General features: G+C 41.3%; 1 protein-coding gene across 5 annotated transcripts in view; it reads right to left on the bottom strand.

The window, feature by feature from the left end:
* The window catches only part of LOC139210382 (membrane-associated guanylate kinase, WW and PDZ domain-containing protein 1-like), an 88153-nt gene extending 72574 nt beyond the window's left edge, over positions 1-15579 (bottom strand). For all 5 annotated transcript variants that reach the window (XM_070840418.1, XM_070840419.1, XM_070840420.1 and 2 more), the window contains exon 1: positions 14937-15579. In XM_070840418.1, coding sequence (XP_070696519.1) covers positions 14937-15234 — 298 coding nt within the window. In that variant the 5' untranslated portion in view covers positions 15235-15579. The remainder of the gene's footprint in view (positions 1-14936) is intronic.
* Between the last annotated feature and the right edge of the window lie 1898 nt (positions 15580-17477).

The following is a 17477-nucleotide window of genomic DNA, read 5'->3' as shown; positions in this document are numbered from 1 at the left end:
TCCAAAACGGTTGACAGTGATAATAAAGTGAACACAATTTGCCGTTAATAGACTAAAGCATGCCAAACCACATGTATCATCATGACATTTGCTTTAGCTTTTCTGATTGAGTTAAATTGTTAAGCCTTTGTCTCACCCTAAACACATGACTGTATAGCCATATTACAGTCCCGTCCTCCGTCTAACCCTGCCTGACCTGCTCAGCACAATGTATTTCTCTTCTCAGTGCGGTCGACTCCCCCACCGCCGCCCCTCACCCGTCAGCACAGCCAGATGCTGCCAACTTCTGACGAACAGCTGCAGCCCAAGGTCACTCCCTCGCCCGGACAGACAGAAGCTTGCAAACAGTCCCAGACCATAACAGAACAAATCAGCGCAGTGTTTGAGTTGGAGGATAACATGTACATCTCTGTTAGCTTTGAAGAGCAGCAGGAACAGATATTTAGCTTTTATCATCTTGCCTGCCATGCGTTTTAAAAATACTCCTCTGCTCTTCATTTTAAAAACAGTTATCTGATGACATATTATGGCATCTGGAGCGATGGTTTACTGATTAAACAGGCTCGGCTACCATATATAACCTCACGCTGATGCTCTATATTGAGAACAGAGGCAAACATAAAAGAATAAAACGTTGTTTTCCTTCTACGAGCTCAATGAGATTTGAGTGAGTTTCAGGTCAGGTTTACAAAGACAGTAAAACACAAGATAAGACAGATGGTGAGCTACACAAGTTAAGTGTTCAAAGTAAATTCAGTTAACAAAAACAGCTCTAGAAAAATGTTTCAGTCATTATATCATTTTGTCAAAAGAGTCTAAATTTACTCAAGAAACACAGTGATTTAGAGCTACGGCTGGAAGAAAAACAGCGAGTGATTTGATAGGCGGAGGCATGTGTCAGATTGTGGTAGATTTGTATGTGAAAGCAGGCCAAAGGACTGAAGGAAAATATTGGCTTTCAGGAGGACTCAGTTGATATGTTTACCCACTGGTCATGACCACAAAGTCAGACATGACTGTTGTACAACAGCAGAACAGCTCAGACAGTCTGTGAACAGAGAGGGAAAGAATAAAAAAATCTTTGCAGTATAGCCATACGACGACCCGTTACTTTTCTCCGTTTTATTTTGGTGTAAATTGAATATCTTCCGGCTGTGGACCGTTTTTCTGACGTTTTAGTGACACATTAATCAATGATGAAAATAACCTTTAGCTCCAGCCGTTGTCCTGACAATAACACTGTCACTAGCAGCATGGCTTTAGGGATAGACACGTTGGTTGGTTTGTCTGCTGCTTTTGTTCAGACGGATAAATATTTATAACTATTATATATGACAAATATATCTATAACACATGTTAAATGATGTGATGTGATTTGGCTCAGATATCTGTGGTCCCCAGAGGATCAACTCTCTAGTGCAGCCATGAGGCTCATATTTGTGGCCTTTAGTGAAATGTCTCAACAACTATGACATGTATCACATGATCTTTGGTACAAACATTAATTTCTCCCTCAGGATTACTTGTAATGACTTTGGTGACCACCTAACTTCTCATTTTGGCACCAATTTGTCCAAAACTGCGGCTTATTTAGTACTGATCAACTGTCCTTTGCATGTACAGCTAATTCATGTTAGCATGCTAACACACTAAACATGGTGAGCACGATAAACATTATAACTGCTAAACATTAGCTTATTAGCATGCTGACATTTAGCATTTAGCCACAAATAGCATACAGCCTGACAGAGCACCAGCATGGCTGTAGACTCTTACTCTCGGTTAAACGTAATGATTTAATACTTGAACAAAATATTAATTTCTTTCATTGTTGGGTTAATTGAGCTGGGTCATAGTTCTGGTCAAATCGAGGACTCGGGTCAAACCAACCCAGCATGCGTTATGTCATCAGTGGGGTTTGCAGGTGGGTTAATATTTAATACAGCAGTTTTTTGAAGGTAAAGATGTTTTCAGCTTGTCTAACAAAGCAGGTTTACTGACTTATCTGCTTAATTACTGGTTTAAAATGGGACAGTGTAGTTTGGAAATCATTTCCTTTAAGTTTATCACAGAACCAGGGATGGCTCTCTCCTTATTGTTACTATAAATTTCAATTTGTTCCGGTTCAGCGAGTGATTTGACAGTGTGTGGATGAAAACATTGGTTGTCTATTTGTAGCAGAGAAAAACTTTTAACTCTGAAAAAATGACAAGCTGTCTAAGTGGCAGGTTGGGGGGAATGATCGGCCTGTTGTGCCAGTCAACAGAGAAATGTCTTATGGGTATTATGCAGATGAGTTCCAGCTGCACACACAGCTGTTTATAAGCAACACATCAATCAAACTGTGTGAAGTCGTGGACTCTGAGGTGGCGATGTTTTTCTTTTTATACTAAACCCTTGTCAATTACACCACAACAGTAGCTACAATCTTTTCTTTCATTATATTTTGTTTTATTTTGTTTTGATTCAGGGCTATATGCACTATTGCAAAGAGGCCTCCCTTACAACACTAATCACCTTCATTGTTGTGGCCTACTTGCTACTGTGACTAACTCAGACCACCACAGCCGGAACAGTCTCAAAGCTTCTTGACAGTAATGACAATATCAGATGGAGGACGCTGGTTCCTGCAAAGCTGCTTTGATTTAGATAAGACGTCTTTCCACCTGCTGCAAGACTCAGATATACGTTTGGGAATGGAGGCGATAGATACGCACAGACACACAGAGTTCACACAGGCATTTGAACCCAGGAGGCTCCTCTCCACCTGTCTGAAGCTGTCCGTTCTGGTGCGATTTTTCACTTTTTCTTGGGTAAAAACTGAGGAAGATCATGAGAGAAAATTAGTTGGGGTCTGTTAAACTCAAACATCAAAGCAGGCTCTGCTTACTGACTCTGACTCCTGTGTGTGTGGTTGGGTTTAAGTGTGACATGGAGAAGTGGAACCTCTCCGTCAAGTTGACATCTCTTTAAGCCACAACAGACATTTATAGTAAAACTGAATTATTACCATTAGCAGGTTTCTCACACATATTAACAGTAGATAATGTAAATAGTATGTTTTAACACTTCTTTTAGAAACTTTTAAATAGCTAAACAACATGAATTGTGCTATTTAATTACTTAAATCACAACAAGTCACTACCTCCTCAGTCTTCTGGATCCACCATGACCATGATATGTGATTGTACCACTAGAGGGCCCTGTGCATGAGTTACATCTGTATTGACAACAGCTTCACCTTTCACATTTCTGCAATGTATTAACCATCCTCTGCTGTTTTGTACAAATAAATCTATGCGTTTGCCAACTGACTCCATGTAACAGTCATCCAACATATGGCCGTTTATTGTGGTAAACATCTGCAGTGGGAGGACATCCCATTTCACCAGGAAATGTCCTCTGCTAGACAGGAAGTGATGCATTTTAAACTTTTAAGAGGAAACAATGATTTGTTTGGGATGAACATGAGAAAATCCACAAAAAATAAATATGCAAAGTTACAGGCAGCAATGAATATCTCTGCCTATGTTTTTAACAAGAGCTACTGCCACATTTTAGACTGAACATGCTATGACTAAATCTCACTAAACATAAAGTATATTTGAGGCGTTTTCCACAAAAATGCTTCAAACGTTTAAAAATAGCTTTTAGACCATAGTGAAATTCAAAGCTATGAAGAGTGCACCTTTAGTACAGCTGCTTATATCACTCTGTCCTAGTCTTAATTATTAATTTAGGCTATAAATATCACACCATCATTCATTCAATGTCACATAAGACAAAGAACTCCTTAACATTTTTTATTTGAAAGACAACTTAAACAATATTTCTAATGAAAAATAGATGTCAAATATCTTCCAGTTGATTGACATATCGATGAATCGTCCACCATATCAACTCTTTACTCACTTTAGAATAAAAAGTATTATGTCACCAAAGTAGAGCTGAAACAATCTACCACTGAACTGGCAACTATTCTGATAACTGATTCCTTGTTTCAGTCATTCATAAGCAAAAATAGTGAAAACTCTCAAATATGAGGATTTTGTCCTTTTCTGTTTGCAATATCATAGTAAACTGAATATATTTGGGTTTTGGACTGTAGGTCGGGCTGAAGACATCAACTTGGACACAAAAGATTTCAAAAAAAAAAAGTCTGGACTTTGTTTACTTAGACATGGCAGCTGAAGATATTCCAGGGAAAGTATTCCACATGAAAATGTTTTTCATCCTCCTTCTCCTCACTGTTTTGTTGTTTCAACAAAGTGAGCTGTGATCCATTAGGGGAACTGCCCGATCCAGGACTACCACTGCCTGTAAAGTTAACCTCTTACCACATTAGATCGCCAACACAGTAACTCATTAAATAATAGAAAAATGCATTCAGTAGAGCACAGATCTCTGCCTGACGATCTCTGCTATACCTAACCCAGGCGTGCCCAGGGCACTGCTACAGGAACACTATCTGATGTGGGAACAGACTTCAACCCAACACCTGTTAACACCAGCTCACTTACAGGTAAGAGGGTTGCAAAGAAACAAAGATTTATTCATGATGTATCATTAATAACTTGAGAGGATCATAACATATCGGATATGGAGTAAATCTGTAGATGACCAAACCTTTCTATAGATGTCTGTAACAGACAAGGTAAGGCTTGTTTTTAGCCTAACTGAAAACATTTTGCTCTGTGATTTAAAACTGAAGCAGTTATTGATGTGTCACGAGTGAGCCAGCAAAAAATGACGGTCCAATCGGTCCAGTAAAATTAGCCGTGGACAGACACATCCACACACTAATGTACACACCGCATGATCTCCTCCAGGCTTTGGCAACCTCCCGGTGCAGTCATCGCTGCAGAGGGTACACAACAAGAGTAAAGCTAAAGCTGGAGTTTCCTATAAACTAATTCTAGTTTTTCTTTATTTATTTTGCTTTAAAAATGATAACTGGCTGTTTGAAGTTGAGTTGTAGGATAACACCTTGTTGTCATTTTACTAGTACATACAGTCAGAGGCGTGCTTTCAGATTAAACAGCAGTGTGAACATTAGTGTCAGGATATCAGACGACAGTGCATAAAGCGTTTTATACACGGTTAAACCAAGCAGGGTCGGGTCAGCCTCTCAAGAGCTTATGAGCAACCTGAATCTCTGGAGATTGACAGCCTAGGAGGAGGGGAGGGATAGAGAGATCAGCAGCATGAGAAATCCTCTAAGGATCATCAGCAAACCTTTCACCCCAGCTGAACAACAGCAGGGTTTAGGCTATATAATAAGTGTAGCAGCATTTTACTTTACAATCACTTGAGCACAGACTATTCCTTTATACATATTTTCAATTCTTAAGTCCTGCTTCAGTTTGTGAAATGCAACTTGATGACTAAGGACCTTTGTGAAAATTAGAACGTCTCTCACACTATATGCTATTTGCATCTCAAGGAGGGTGTAATTACTGTGCTGAAAAACCACAACAAAACCAAACTGACTAAAAGTGGAACTATGATTCATGTGTATAAAACGAAGCCTGTAATGGTACGTAATCCCTTCCAGATGTGTGAATCTAGGAGGAGCACAGCTTAAATGTCAATTTATCTCCACTATACGAGACTCTCTTGCAGTGAACAAGTGTGTGTATGTGTTTATGTGAGCGTGCATCTGTTTGTGTGTGTGTGTGTTTGATTGACTCAGTAGGAGCATGTGTGAGTGTGAAGGTCAGTGCACGTGAGTGTTAGTGCAGCAGAGAGAGAGAAAGAGTTTGTTAGACACACACAGAGAAGCTGTATCCCAGAATACTTTTCTTTCTGGATCACCTGATTCAAACTATCATGTACTTGCAGGCAGTGTGACAGTCAGCTGCACAGAACAGGGAAGAGAATCAAAACAACACCAAAGCTTTCGCATTGAACAACTGCCCTCAAAACAGTGACAACAGCAAGGGTGCCTCTCATGTAGGAGGAGAAACAGAAACACCTCCACTATGCAGTGCTGTAGAGGTAGTTTCTTTACTAACCCAATACATAATTTCAGCCATGTTAGCAGCATGGCCTAAGGGAAATATTGGCCATGACATTTTGTGCTGACATTCCTGGTCTCCAGAGGATGCATCATAATGAAATTGGTAATCATCTAAGTTTTTTTCTGTGGCCATCATTATGTGGAAAATTTGAATTTGACCACAACATCAGTTTGTGGCAAAATTCCTGCAAACCACATGACATTCATCGGCTGTGTTTTGCATTACTGCTGATTAGCATATAGTATATTAGCATTAGCAAACTAGCTTGGTGAACATGTCAGCATTACCTTATAAACATCATGTTAGCATTGTCATTTTGAGCATGTTAGTATGCTGATGTTAGCATTTGGCTCAAAGCGCCGCTGTAACCCTCCCAGAGTCACGAGCACAGCTGTGGATGCTTTGGGCAGCATTCTGCTCCAACAGAACTAATTCATACAATGTTTTGTCTGACCACATCTGAAGGTAAAAGTGTTTATGGTTGTTCCACGCGGCCACACTCTGAGGTAATATCACGTCTCATGAATGTTCAAATAAGTGGATATCGCTGGACATTTTCAGACAGACTCTCTTGGAAGGCATTCAGAGTGTAGAACACTATGTGTTGTGCAGAAATAATGTTGGACAAGAATTTATGTGAAATTCATAAAAATCAGCAAAGACAGAAGTTCAAACCTTTCTCCCCTCCTCACAGGCCAATCACAGTGTGAAGTGGGTGTGAATGTCGTAAAAATACAGAAATGGTTGGACACGGCACCCCCTAATCCGACTTCAGAAATGTGTGTGTGTGGGGGGTTTCTGAAGCTGTTCAATCGTCTGATAAGCAGTTCTGATGAAGCACACCGGTGCCTTTACACACGCTCATACTCCCTTGGCCTGGTTAGCCATAGTGGCTATTACACCCGGACTGTCCATTTTCTCTCTCCTTCTCATTAATTGGGTTCACACCTGTCACTTAAGGGTTCAGTGAGTCATGCACTAATTTTTGATCAGTTCACAATCTTGACAAAACACAAAAAGTAAATGGTATTACAGTGGTTTATTTATTCCTGATTGCTTGTTCTTGTTCACCCTAATGGGGCAAATTAATTTTATTCTGCTGGTTGTGTCACTTGAGAGCGTCTTGTCACGGGAGTGTTTGATATAATAAAATATTCAGTGACGTCCAGATCAGGTACATCTTCTTTGGAACATCACTAAAATAAGAAGAAAAGGGAGTTTTGACTTTTATCAGCATCAATCAGTCACAGCTATCTGTGCACAGCAAAGCAATACAAATCTGAGGCTGCCTGAGCAGGTCTCATAAAACGTATTGTCCATAATTCAGTCAATTATTATGCAAATCGAGCATTTGTACAGCATGTTATCTTTCAGAGGTCATGACTGATCTGACGATCATTCAGCATGCGGCTCCCATTTTCACACATTAAACAGACTTAACTGTTATCAGTCATAAGGAAATCTGTCAATTGATTTGAAAAAATAAAAATCACCCTAGGGGATTATGTTTACCATTATGTGGGTAAACCAGAGTATGTAACTGCTACATGAATTACATCCATATTCTATATGTATACACATTACTGCAGTCACATGAAAACCATATAAACAATCCTACAGATTAACTTCACAGGCTGTTTGTCTTAGTTCCTGAGATGTTGACACAAAGCGAACATTATGTCATTCACTGCCAGCAATGTAAATGGCACAGCTGAATGGCAGATTACGATTTACGTGCCACTTAACATTTCTCTCTAGTTTTGTTTGTCTCCCATATGAAGTCATCTTGATAACACGGATCAGAAAATGTGAACTACTTGCTTGTTTGCAGACTGGTACACACTTTCTAGTAATGAAAAAGGTCGAGGTGGTGTGAATGGGAAAAGGTTTGGAAAGAAGCAACTGTCCTTTTTAATCATCTGTCCTGTAAATATACACGTATCAGACCCATATAAACTTTGTTTAAAAAACAAGGGGTGCTCCAGAGAAATACGGCCCAGTGAAAATGGACAAGGAACTGTAACTAAATAGTCTGAGCTGGTTTCAAAGGTTCCAACCTGCCAGAATATGTGAGCAACAGGCCACATATCTGTTCCACATAAAATGCCACCATTGAAAAACAACAATGAATGTGTTGAATGTTAAAAACTAAACAAACTAACTATATCTCTGTCTATAATTTCAATTGTATGTAAGTAAACCTCGACTTGTCAGTAAAGGTGATCGGTCCCGTGGAACTGGAGAGTCCAACTATCCTCTTCAAAGTCTCTTCTTAAGGCTTACTTTTATCTTATGACTTTTTCTTAACCATTTGTTGTGCTGATTGGATTTTTTATCTTGTTTTATCTGAAGTTTTTGGATCCTATCTGTTTATTTTTAATCATAAAAAGATTTTCATTGTATTTTTGAAAGGTGCTTTATGGATAAAATTGTTAAATGCTTCGCTGCAGATTAAGGGGGAAATAGAAAGTAGGATTAACAAATGATATTAAAAAATAAAGTTTGTTAATAAAATGGACAAAAGATTTGAGAAGAAATAAGTTGTGCCACAACTCAGCCCAGACTCACACAGAACAAAACTGATGGTGCTTTCAGACGGTCCTTACTGAAGTACCTAGAGCTGGGCATCTTTAAGATGTGTGCAGATGTTAATGATGTCAATAAAGTTTCATTTTACTTCAATGTCAAATATCAACACTTTTTGTTTCAGATTGAGCAGCAGCACAGAAGAAAACAAGAGGATGTGACTGTACTTTCCAGACACAAGCAGAACCAAAGGGGAAAGTGAAAAGACATGTTTTTGTCATTTCCAATATGTGCCAGTGTCTCTACGTTCAGTAACAAGCTGCCCATTTGCTGCTTTTGCTGAGCTCTTAGTCGACTGTAGACAAAGAGATGTCTCTGTTTAGGACTCTGTTAGAGGTGAAACATGACTCATGTGAACTCAACAAGAGACAAACATACTGTACTTTAGAAACCCTGAGGGATCCCCATGCTTGTTGCTGATAATGTAACTGTGGAGGAGTACTGCTGCATTTCTTCATGAACCTTCTGTACAGGCATGGATTCGCTCTCCTTTATCAGCTGGAGCACTGCTTTCAGGCCGAGGTCGTTCCTCAAAATTTGAGCTCATTACATGCTGTTTGAGTACTGACGTGAAATATACTAATATAATCTGACCACACTCTGACTCCTAGCTGAGTGAATTAGTCCCTAAATATAACAACACGTGTGTGTGTGCGTGTGTGTGTGCGTTTGTCTGGAAACTGGGAAATTATTATTTCAGTGGTGCAGAAAACAGGTGTTACCCTCAGGGAACCAGGAAGTCTTGTCTGACCCTAGACACACACACACGCACACACTAACAAACACTAAACGTCTTGTTTACATTAACTTAGACAAGCACTGGAGAGATGGGGCACATTTAAGAACTCAAAGAAATTAATTTTTTTAGATATTGATGATGAAAACTCTATAAATAAAGGAAACTACATCAGCTCCATCTATTATCTGGGAGACTGGATTTTGTTCTGTTGACATTTTGTTGAATATCATGGCAATTCAATAACTCCAATGTATATTTCTAAGTCCTGAATGATGTTACAGTTGGGCTCAGCAGTATTTTCATGTTATCATACATTGCCTTTCAGTGCAATTAAAGTATATTGTGATTATATGACCACATTATGTTATCATGCAAATTTCTTTGACCTTTTCTTCATCTTGTATGAGCTCATTGCCGTCATATATGTTGCAGTGTTGCAATAAAAGTTTAAACTACTTAGGAAACTGTTATGGTTATTTAAGAAAAACTCACATGGTTTACTTTTTTTCAAAGCCCCACTGAAATCACATTTTGTCAACAGTTTTTGTTGTGAAAAATAATGTCACCATGTTTTCTTAAATGTCAGTCATAATTTCTTTTATGATCAAAATGAACTAGTTAGAAATGCTTATTTTCCCCTCAGCCGACTGGAGGGGCTTGTTTGTGTCTGTGTGTCACTGGCAGGTGGCAAGCTCCCAGAGTGCCAGTGTTACACCATAGGGAACAAGAAATGACACTTGCACTGTAGCCTCTTCATGTGATGGGCACACGTGTTGTTAGCAGTACTGAAGAGAGAGGGCCACACCAGCCCCAAGTGACATTCACAGGTATGTTAACGTGATGTTTAAAGTGCTGCAGCTGAGCTGTAAAAGAGTGGCTCGTAACTTTCGGGTCTGAAAAGTGAAGTCAATACGGAGGTGCCTTAAATATGCATTCTTTCTAATGGCCAGCAGTGGGTGACTCTGCTGGTTGCAAAAATAAGTCCAAATGTATCTAAGTCTATGAGAAAATAACCCTATTTCCCACTTGATTTGTGAGTTTATGGTCTCAATCATTCATTTCAGGTCTTCTTCAATACAGCATGATGTTCATTTTGTAAATTACTGTCCCATTTGGAGTAAAACAGACAGTAAAGCAGGGTATGAAATCTACTGCACCATGGAGGCCCCATTCAGACACTAAAGAAGCTGTCAGGATAGTTATCTGAAGTATAGTGAGTTAAAGACATTTATATATATATGCAGATTCAAAGCTGCAGTACATACAGTCAATGTACTGTTCAGTGCTGCAAGCCCCACCCCCAACGTTCCCATGCTTTAGAGAAGGACTACCTCCAGAGCCGGATAAAATAATGTCCCTGGAACTAAATTTAGACCCTGGCTCCTTGCAGTGGAAACGTTCCTCCAAAGGTTCCTAGTTCCTGGTGAGAGATCCAGGAGTTATTTTTTGTTATCTCTCCGGTCTCTGTTTCATTCCAATCTCATCGATACACCACCTGAGGCGGCGTCTCTGAATCACACAGTCATTTGTTCAAGCTTAAATGACACAAGCTGCTTGTGTGTAATGGTACTGCCCCTTCACTGGTATGCAGCCATTGTTAGCAATGTTAGTGAGTCACTTCATCAAGACTAGAGAGTAGGCTATTTAAACAGTTCCTATGAAAACAGCCGGACCAGCGTTTCTTACAATGATAAAAGTCTGTGTAACTGTTTGTGCCTAACAAGGTTGAACATATGGAAAGATATGAACATACATTTTAGATCCCTCACAGCTGCCTAAAACACAGAGCTGATGAAGGGACAGTGGATGTGAAAGTAAAAAGAATGGTACAGAGAGAGGGAGGAGACACTGCCGCAGGACTCATGTCACAAGCCATTGACGAGCCTTTCAGGGATATACTTATGTAGTCGGCTGCGCTTAATCAAGACTGACAAATCTTCATACTTAAGAAAATATTAGGGACTTGCATTCTGGGACAAGCACATCACAGAGGAGATCTGTGTCGACAAAGCCCTCACATCCTCTGGATGTGTGTAAGCCGTCTTAACCACGCACAAAGACCAGGGACACAACTTCAGGGACACATCTTTGTACAATCTTTACATAACGGAGTCAGTTTTACGTTGCACAAAAAACATACAGCTGGAGATTCAAGTCGAACTGAAATTAAATTAATGCAGTATTTGTGTCGGTTTGTAATATCTCCTCAGTTACAATTGCATGCAGGCCATCCACCAGCTTGCTTAGTCCCATCTGTGATTTATCTGAGCACTCTGTGGCTCCATACATCCTTCCACGTCATGATTTGAATCACAGGGTTAGAGGACCACTCGAGTTTTCACACTCTGGTTATTTGCCGTCGCCACATGTGGACTCAGGAACGAGAAACAGCTGATGCTAGTTAGCCAGTTAGCTAGTTAGTCCTTTGCATAATGTAAACAGAACAATAAGTGCCTTTCCATCCACTTGTTTTTATGCATATATTAATTTTACACATTAGAAAACATGTAGAGAATTTTTCATTTAAAGTCAAAATATTACAAAAAATGCCTACACTGAGACAGAGCGTAGGGTCGGCTAGTACTGACCCCTGAGTTGGCATGCACTGCGGGTTTTGGTCAAGGACACTTCAGCAGGAGAGGTGTTTACGTTCCTGAAAGTTTGAATGATTTAACAAATGGTCTCCCTAATCACTCTAGCACCCTGTCGCCAAGGAGTGAGAGAGGTGATGGGAGAAAGAGGTAACCTGAGATAAAGGGTGACGCAGAAACAAAATGAAGAATTTTATGTCTGGATGTTTCATCAGGGTGTACCAGTGAACTCCTGGTCCCACTTCTCAGGAATGTCTGGCATCCAGTTGGCTGCCCTGATTCCCTCTGGCTGGTTTCAAATGAAGGCGAGATCTGAGGCAACCATGGGCCATTTGTCCCTGAGGTCGGACAGACACCCAGCCAAACCCGCCCATGATCAGAGCACCATAAACTCACAGACCTTTAGGTCCTGGAGGGGTTTGTGGTTCACTAAAAAGAAAAAAAACCCTCAAATGTCAAGGAGAATGTCAAAGTTGTAAAACAGAGTAACTAAAACACAGTGTTGTTCACACTTGTGTCTTGATTTTGTTATATCAGTGTACCATATATCTCATATACTGTTCATAAGCTCTGATTAAACCGACAAGTATCAGTTTAACAACGTTCTATGACCTGATGCACAACCATGGCACCTTTAAAGGTATGCCACTGCCATCAGGTGCTCACTAAAATACAGTCAGGATTAATGACAAACCTACAGAGCTATACTGGTGGGTCAAAGTCTTACTATGTCTGAAAGTACTTCCTCTTTGTACTTTAACCTCAGAATTCTGCCATACTTTTTGTTGCAGTCTCAAAAAATTAAAAATGCAAAACGAGACTAAAATAAAATTTAACATCAAAAATGTGACTAAAACTAATATACAATATCGACACAAGACCAAGTCTAGAGCTAAATCTAAACCAGGCACCAGAATTAATATTGACTCAAGTTTGTCATTATACATTTGTAGTGTAAACAAAAAACTCTTTCACATCTCTTGCATTCCTTCCTAATTTGAAGTGTTACTGACACAGCTTAATGAAAACCAGACTTGAAATTGCGTGAGTGTGATATTCCACCTCCGCCACAGGAATGCACAGACTTCATTCAGGTGGCTTTCTTTCTGCATTCCTCAGGGTGAGCAAAACACCTGTAGGGTTGTGGTGCACCACAGCAACGACCTTCCTACCTGCACACACACCGATAGAGTTACCACCTCCAATGCTGAGGTGATGTGGCCTCCTGTAATATGACTCACGGCTCTTTGAAGAGGAAAAGAGGGAGATCCGATCTGTCCCACCAGCCAGTCATCTGGTCTGGGACAGCTTGGAACGCCATCTCCGACCCGTTCTGCATGGGAGCCCAACAGACTGTGAGGCACAATGGAGGTCTTGTGAGCTATTCAGATGGCCAAAGAGTATCCCCCTCCTTTAATTATAGGAGAATCTGCTGAGTTATGCGTGAATCTAATGACAAAGCCATGGCAGCAGCTCAGGATGTCCCTTACATCTACAGTCAGGGTGTTGCAGCAGTGTCTACAAGAACAAGTGTTCCACAGGAGTTCAGAATAATTACATAACCGTTTATGGATACTAAAACTCTCTCAGGGTTCACGCCATGGTCTGCTCATATGTCAAACAAACGCCTGTTCTGCAAGCACAAAGCAGTGTTAGTGCTGAGCTCTTGTCCCAGGGGTCGAGGCTTCAGCTCCAGAGGTCAAGCGTTCACTGTGCAGCCACTAATGGACATACAGTACTACAGCAAAGCAATGATGCTACACTGAAACTAAACCGCTGTTATATAACACAGTTAATGATTTCCCCAGAGAGGAGGCCCTGCAAGCTTTGTCAAATATTATGCGAGTGTGTGACAAACATTAGTGAGTGTGGAAAGAGACATTCGAGGCGAAATATACAAATGTATCTGAGGTCAAATTTAAAAAAAAAAAACGTATTTCAGTATTCACTCAGGCATCACAGCGCATCCAGATTTGGCCAGGATAAAGACTAACACAAACCATGCACAACACACTGGAGACTGGGAAAAAAGCTGAAGTTTGAATCAGTGGCTGCATCCCTTTCCCTCTAGCTGTCTCTCAGACAGATGCAGATGCAGCAGACCGTGGGCAATGGGTCAAGCTCATCACTTCCAGAAATAACCCCAGCTGCCCATGAGTGGTGTCCCGCTCTCACAAACAGTGCATCCCTCTGCTAATGAAAACTCTGGGACTTTACAGGCCGAAGAAGGTGGAACAATTGGTTGATTAATCGGTTAGTCAAATGGTAAGAGCTGCTTGTCATAATCATACATCATAGTAAACTAGTAGACATAGTAGAATATCTTTGGTAGGAAGAAACAACTCATTTGATTTCTTGATTAAGCAGAAACAAAGGGAAGATCTCAACAGATTGACTGCAGCCTTTGACAGAAGAAGTGTAAAATGTTTAAGTATAGATGAGGGGGTATAACAAGCCATGTGAGGTGACAGTGGTCTTAGAAACGAAGGTATGAAAAGTTTGGAAATGTACTCTATTCGCCTGTCGGAGGAGTAAACCGACAGTGTGTGCAGGAAGTGTTGGAGTCCAGATGAAGCTGTGGAGCTGCAGTCACACAGTAAGTGACTTAGTCTGAGACCCCGCAGGTCTGGCCCACAGAGGCTGTGGCAATGTTATACTGAAGGAGGGCAGGAGGGCTGTCAGGGCAGCTTCATGTCAAAGCCTGTGAGAACTCCAGGCTGCTGTGGAGAGAAGATGAGCAGCAGCATGCAACATGCCCTACTTCACACGCATCTCCATTTTGTCCTGTGTGCATGCAATGTTGTGCCACATGGCAATTATAAAACAACCTCCACTGGGATTTCTCCCCCGATAACTCTTTGGTGTGTTAATCTCTCTCTCTCTCACACACACACACACACACACACACACACACACACACACACACACACACACACACACACACACACAAACACGGGACTGGTTACACTGATAAGTTTCTGTATGTCAGATTTCTCTTACCTTGACGCACAGATTTCAACCTGACGGGACCTTTGCAGCAGTTAATCACAGTTAAAATGTCATAGAGGGGTAATCCTGACACAGGCAGCCCCTCCACCTCCAGCAGCAGCTCCCCCTCGCAGAGTTTACCGTCCTGGTAAACCACAGCATCCTCTCTAACTTGCCCGATGAGTGGGAACTCTCCATTCTCAGCTCCGCCGCGCAGCTCCACGTTCAGCTCCCCAAACGCGTCCCGGATCACCGCGCACTCGTTCACTTTGGTGATCCAGTGGTTCTTCTTCTGAATGACTTTTGACATGGTGAGCGAGGTCCAAGCCACGCGCGTTAGTTCCGCGGAATGGTGTCAAAATCAGCCGATGCATAGCACAGAGAGAGTCCCAGCAGAGAGAAAACTTCAGGGTGTTTGGGTGTCACTCCAAGTTGGAACATTTTCACCCTCCTCCTGAGCCAAAACATGCTGGTAAATTATCCCAGTGGGTCAAAATCCGGACTGTTGTTGCTTCTGTTGTTGTTTCCGCATCTTTGACAACAACACACGCTCTGATTCCTCGCTGTGGGATCTAATCCGCTCTCTGATAGCCCGCTTTACATTCAAAGACTCCTCAACTCATTAATCTCCTTCTACTGCCTCCTGCTCTGTAAAGTGTGTCCCCCCCCACTTAAAAGAAAAACTTTCCAGAAGAATGTACCTTCTGTTACCTTTACCTTTGCCGTGTGCAGGTTGGGTTGTTCACACAACAGGCGGCGCCTTTAAGCAGGTAACGCGACAAATATTCGCTCCTGCGCTGTGGATGGAGAAACAGTGGAAGGAGGGGGGGGGGGGGCGCATGCGTCCAGCTGCTACTTCGCGAGGGAAAATCCAACCCGACCCCACACCTACCGGGTCCTAAAGCTCCTCCCCGCCGGGCCGCACGCGTTTCCAAACGGATTACAGCGATATCCGCGTCTAATCCCCCCAGGGGCTCCGGCCTCCAATCTTTATTCATAAATAAAGGAAGACAAGGGGGCTGCAGGTTTATTAAGCTTTATGTTGCACCAGAGGAGCCATAACCTCAGGAGTAAATCTTCAATCATCTGAGGAGCTGCACTGAACAGCAACCTTCCTCACATAGACAAAAAGAAAATGACCTTATTTATAGTTTGATAATAATTAAATAGGATTTGTTACTATCAGCTCCCCCAAGGGTGGCTGTGGCTCAGTGGTAGAGTGGGTTGTCCCTCAATCAGAAGGTCAGGATCCCCAGCTCCTATGGGTCAACATGTCAAAGTGTCCTTGGGCAAGACACTGAACCCCAACTTGCTCCAGAAGCATGGCTTCAGAGTGTGAATGAGTATGAAAGAATAGTCTCCTCCACATTACATTCCCCCTGTATGAATGATGTGTGAATGGGTGAATGAGGATGTCATGTAAAAGCGCTTTGAGTAGTTGAAATAACTAGAAATACAAATACAGTCCATTTACTATCAGTAGTATCTGTGGCACTTGACAGGGGTGGATTTCCTAATTTGGGGGCCTTATAGACTCAAGACTCAGAAATGGGGTCTCCCTCAGCCTTATTATTCTCACCCTTTCTCTGTATATAGTCCTTGTATTGGTAGTGGTAAAACTAAGGTAAGTAAGATGATTGACACCACACTGTAAAAAGAAATGAAAAAGAGGACATGAAAGTCCGGATTAAAATACAAAAGTACTATCAGAACAATGTACTTAGATTTAAGTCAAGTCTCTTTGAGGACATTTTAACTTTTTACACAACTGGACAATTTAATCTTTGCATCATATTACATTTTTTCCTTTTTGTGCAAATCTAAATATGCAAGTTCAAAGTTTGAGGTGGAGTAAGTATATAGTTTAATGAAAAGCAAACAAAGTGCAAGTACTTCAGTAAATGTACTTAGATACTTCGACACAAAACAAAAGTGATAAGATATGATGCATTAATATGGATGAAACTCCCCAGCAGGACTTATATGTACTATCAGGGATCCTCTTAGTTCAGGGCCAAGCCAGTTGAGTTCATTTTGGGGCAGTAGACTGTGTTTGCACATGTTGGGAATGTCATCTGGTCGCCTTTCCATGGATGAATTAAACACACACAACCCTCTCACATACAGTGTGTGCAAGTAAATAATGTGATATATATTTCTCAATGGGTTTGTTGTCTAGTCTTCTTGACAAGTTCAGACATAAATTCGTGGTAATTATTGTTTCCTTTAAGCATGGGATCTAAGTTTGAGTAATTGCAGTGTTCTGTGTATCGTAGTCGCTGAAACGTTGACATTGTGTAGGTCGGTCTGACAGCCCAAAAAAGAAGACAGTGAAAGGACCCTTTGTCAGTGTCTTACAGTAACACTGTTTACAATTATGTAAATATCTGGGGCGTTCGCAGGTCGGAGAGAGCGACGAGGGATCAGGTGAGAAACACATGCCACTGTAGGGGCAAGACAGACGCTCTGTGTTTCCTGCCTGTTCAGATAAAGTACAGTAACTGGCACTCTACCACAGGCTGTGGGGGCAGTGGCCTGGATAGCAGTGCATGA

The sequence above is a fragment of the Pempheris klunzingeri genome, chromosome 11, assembly GCF_042242105.1.
Source record: "Pempheris klunzingeri isolate RE-2024b chromosome 11, fPemKlu1.hap1, whole genome shotgun sequence".
NCBI classification, from domain to species: Eukaryota; Metazoa; Chordata; class Actinopteri; order Acropomatiformes; family Pempheridae; genus Pempheris; species Pempheris klunzingeri.
The sequence above is the reverse complement of the archived record's forward strand: the minus strand, read 5'-3'. Positions and strand labels throughout refer to the sequence as shown.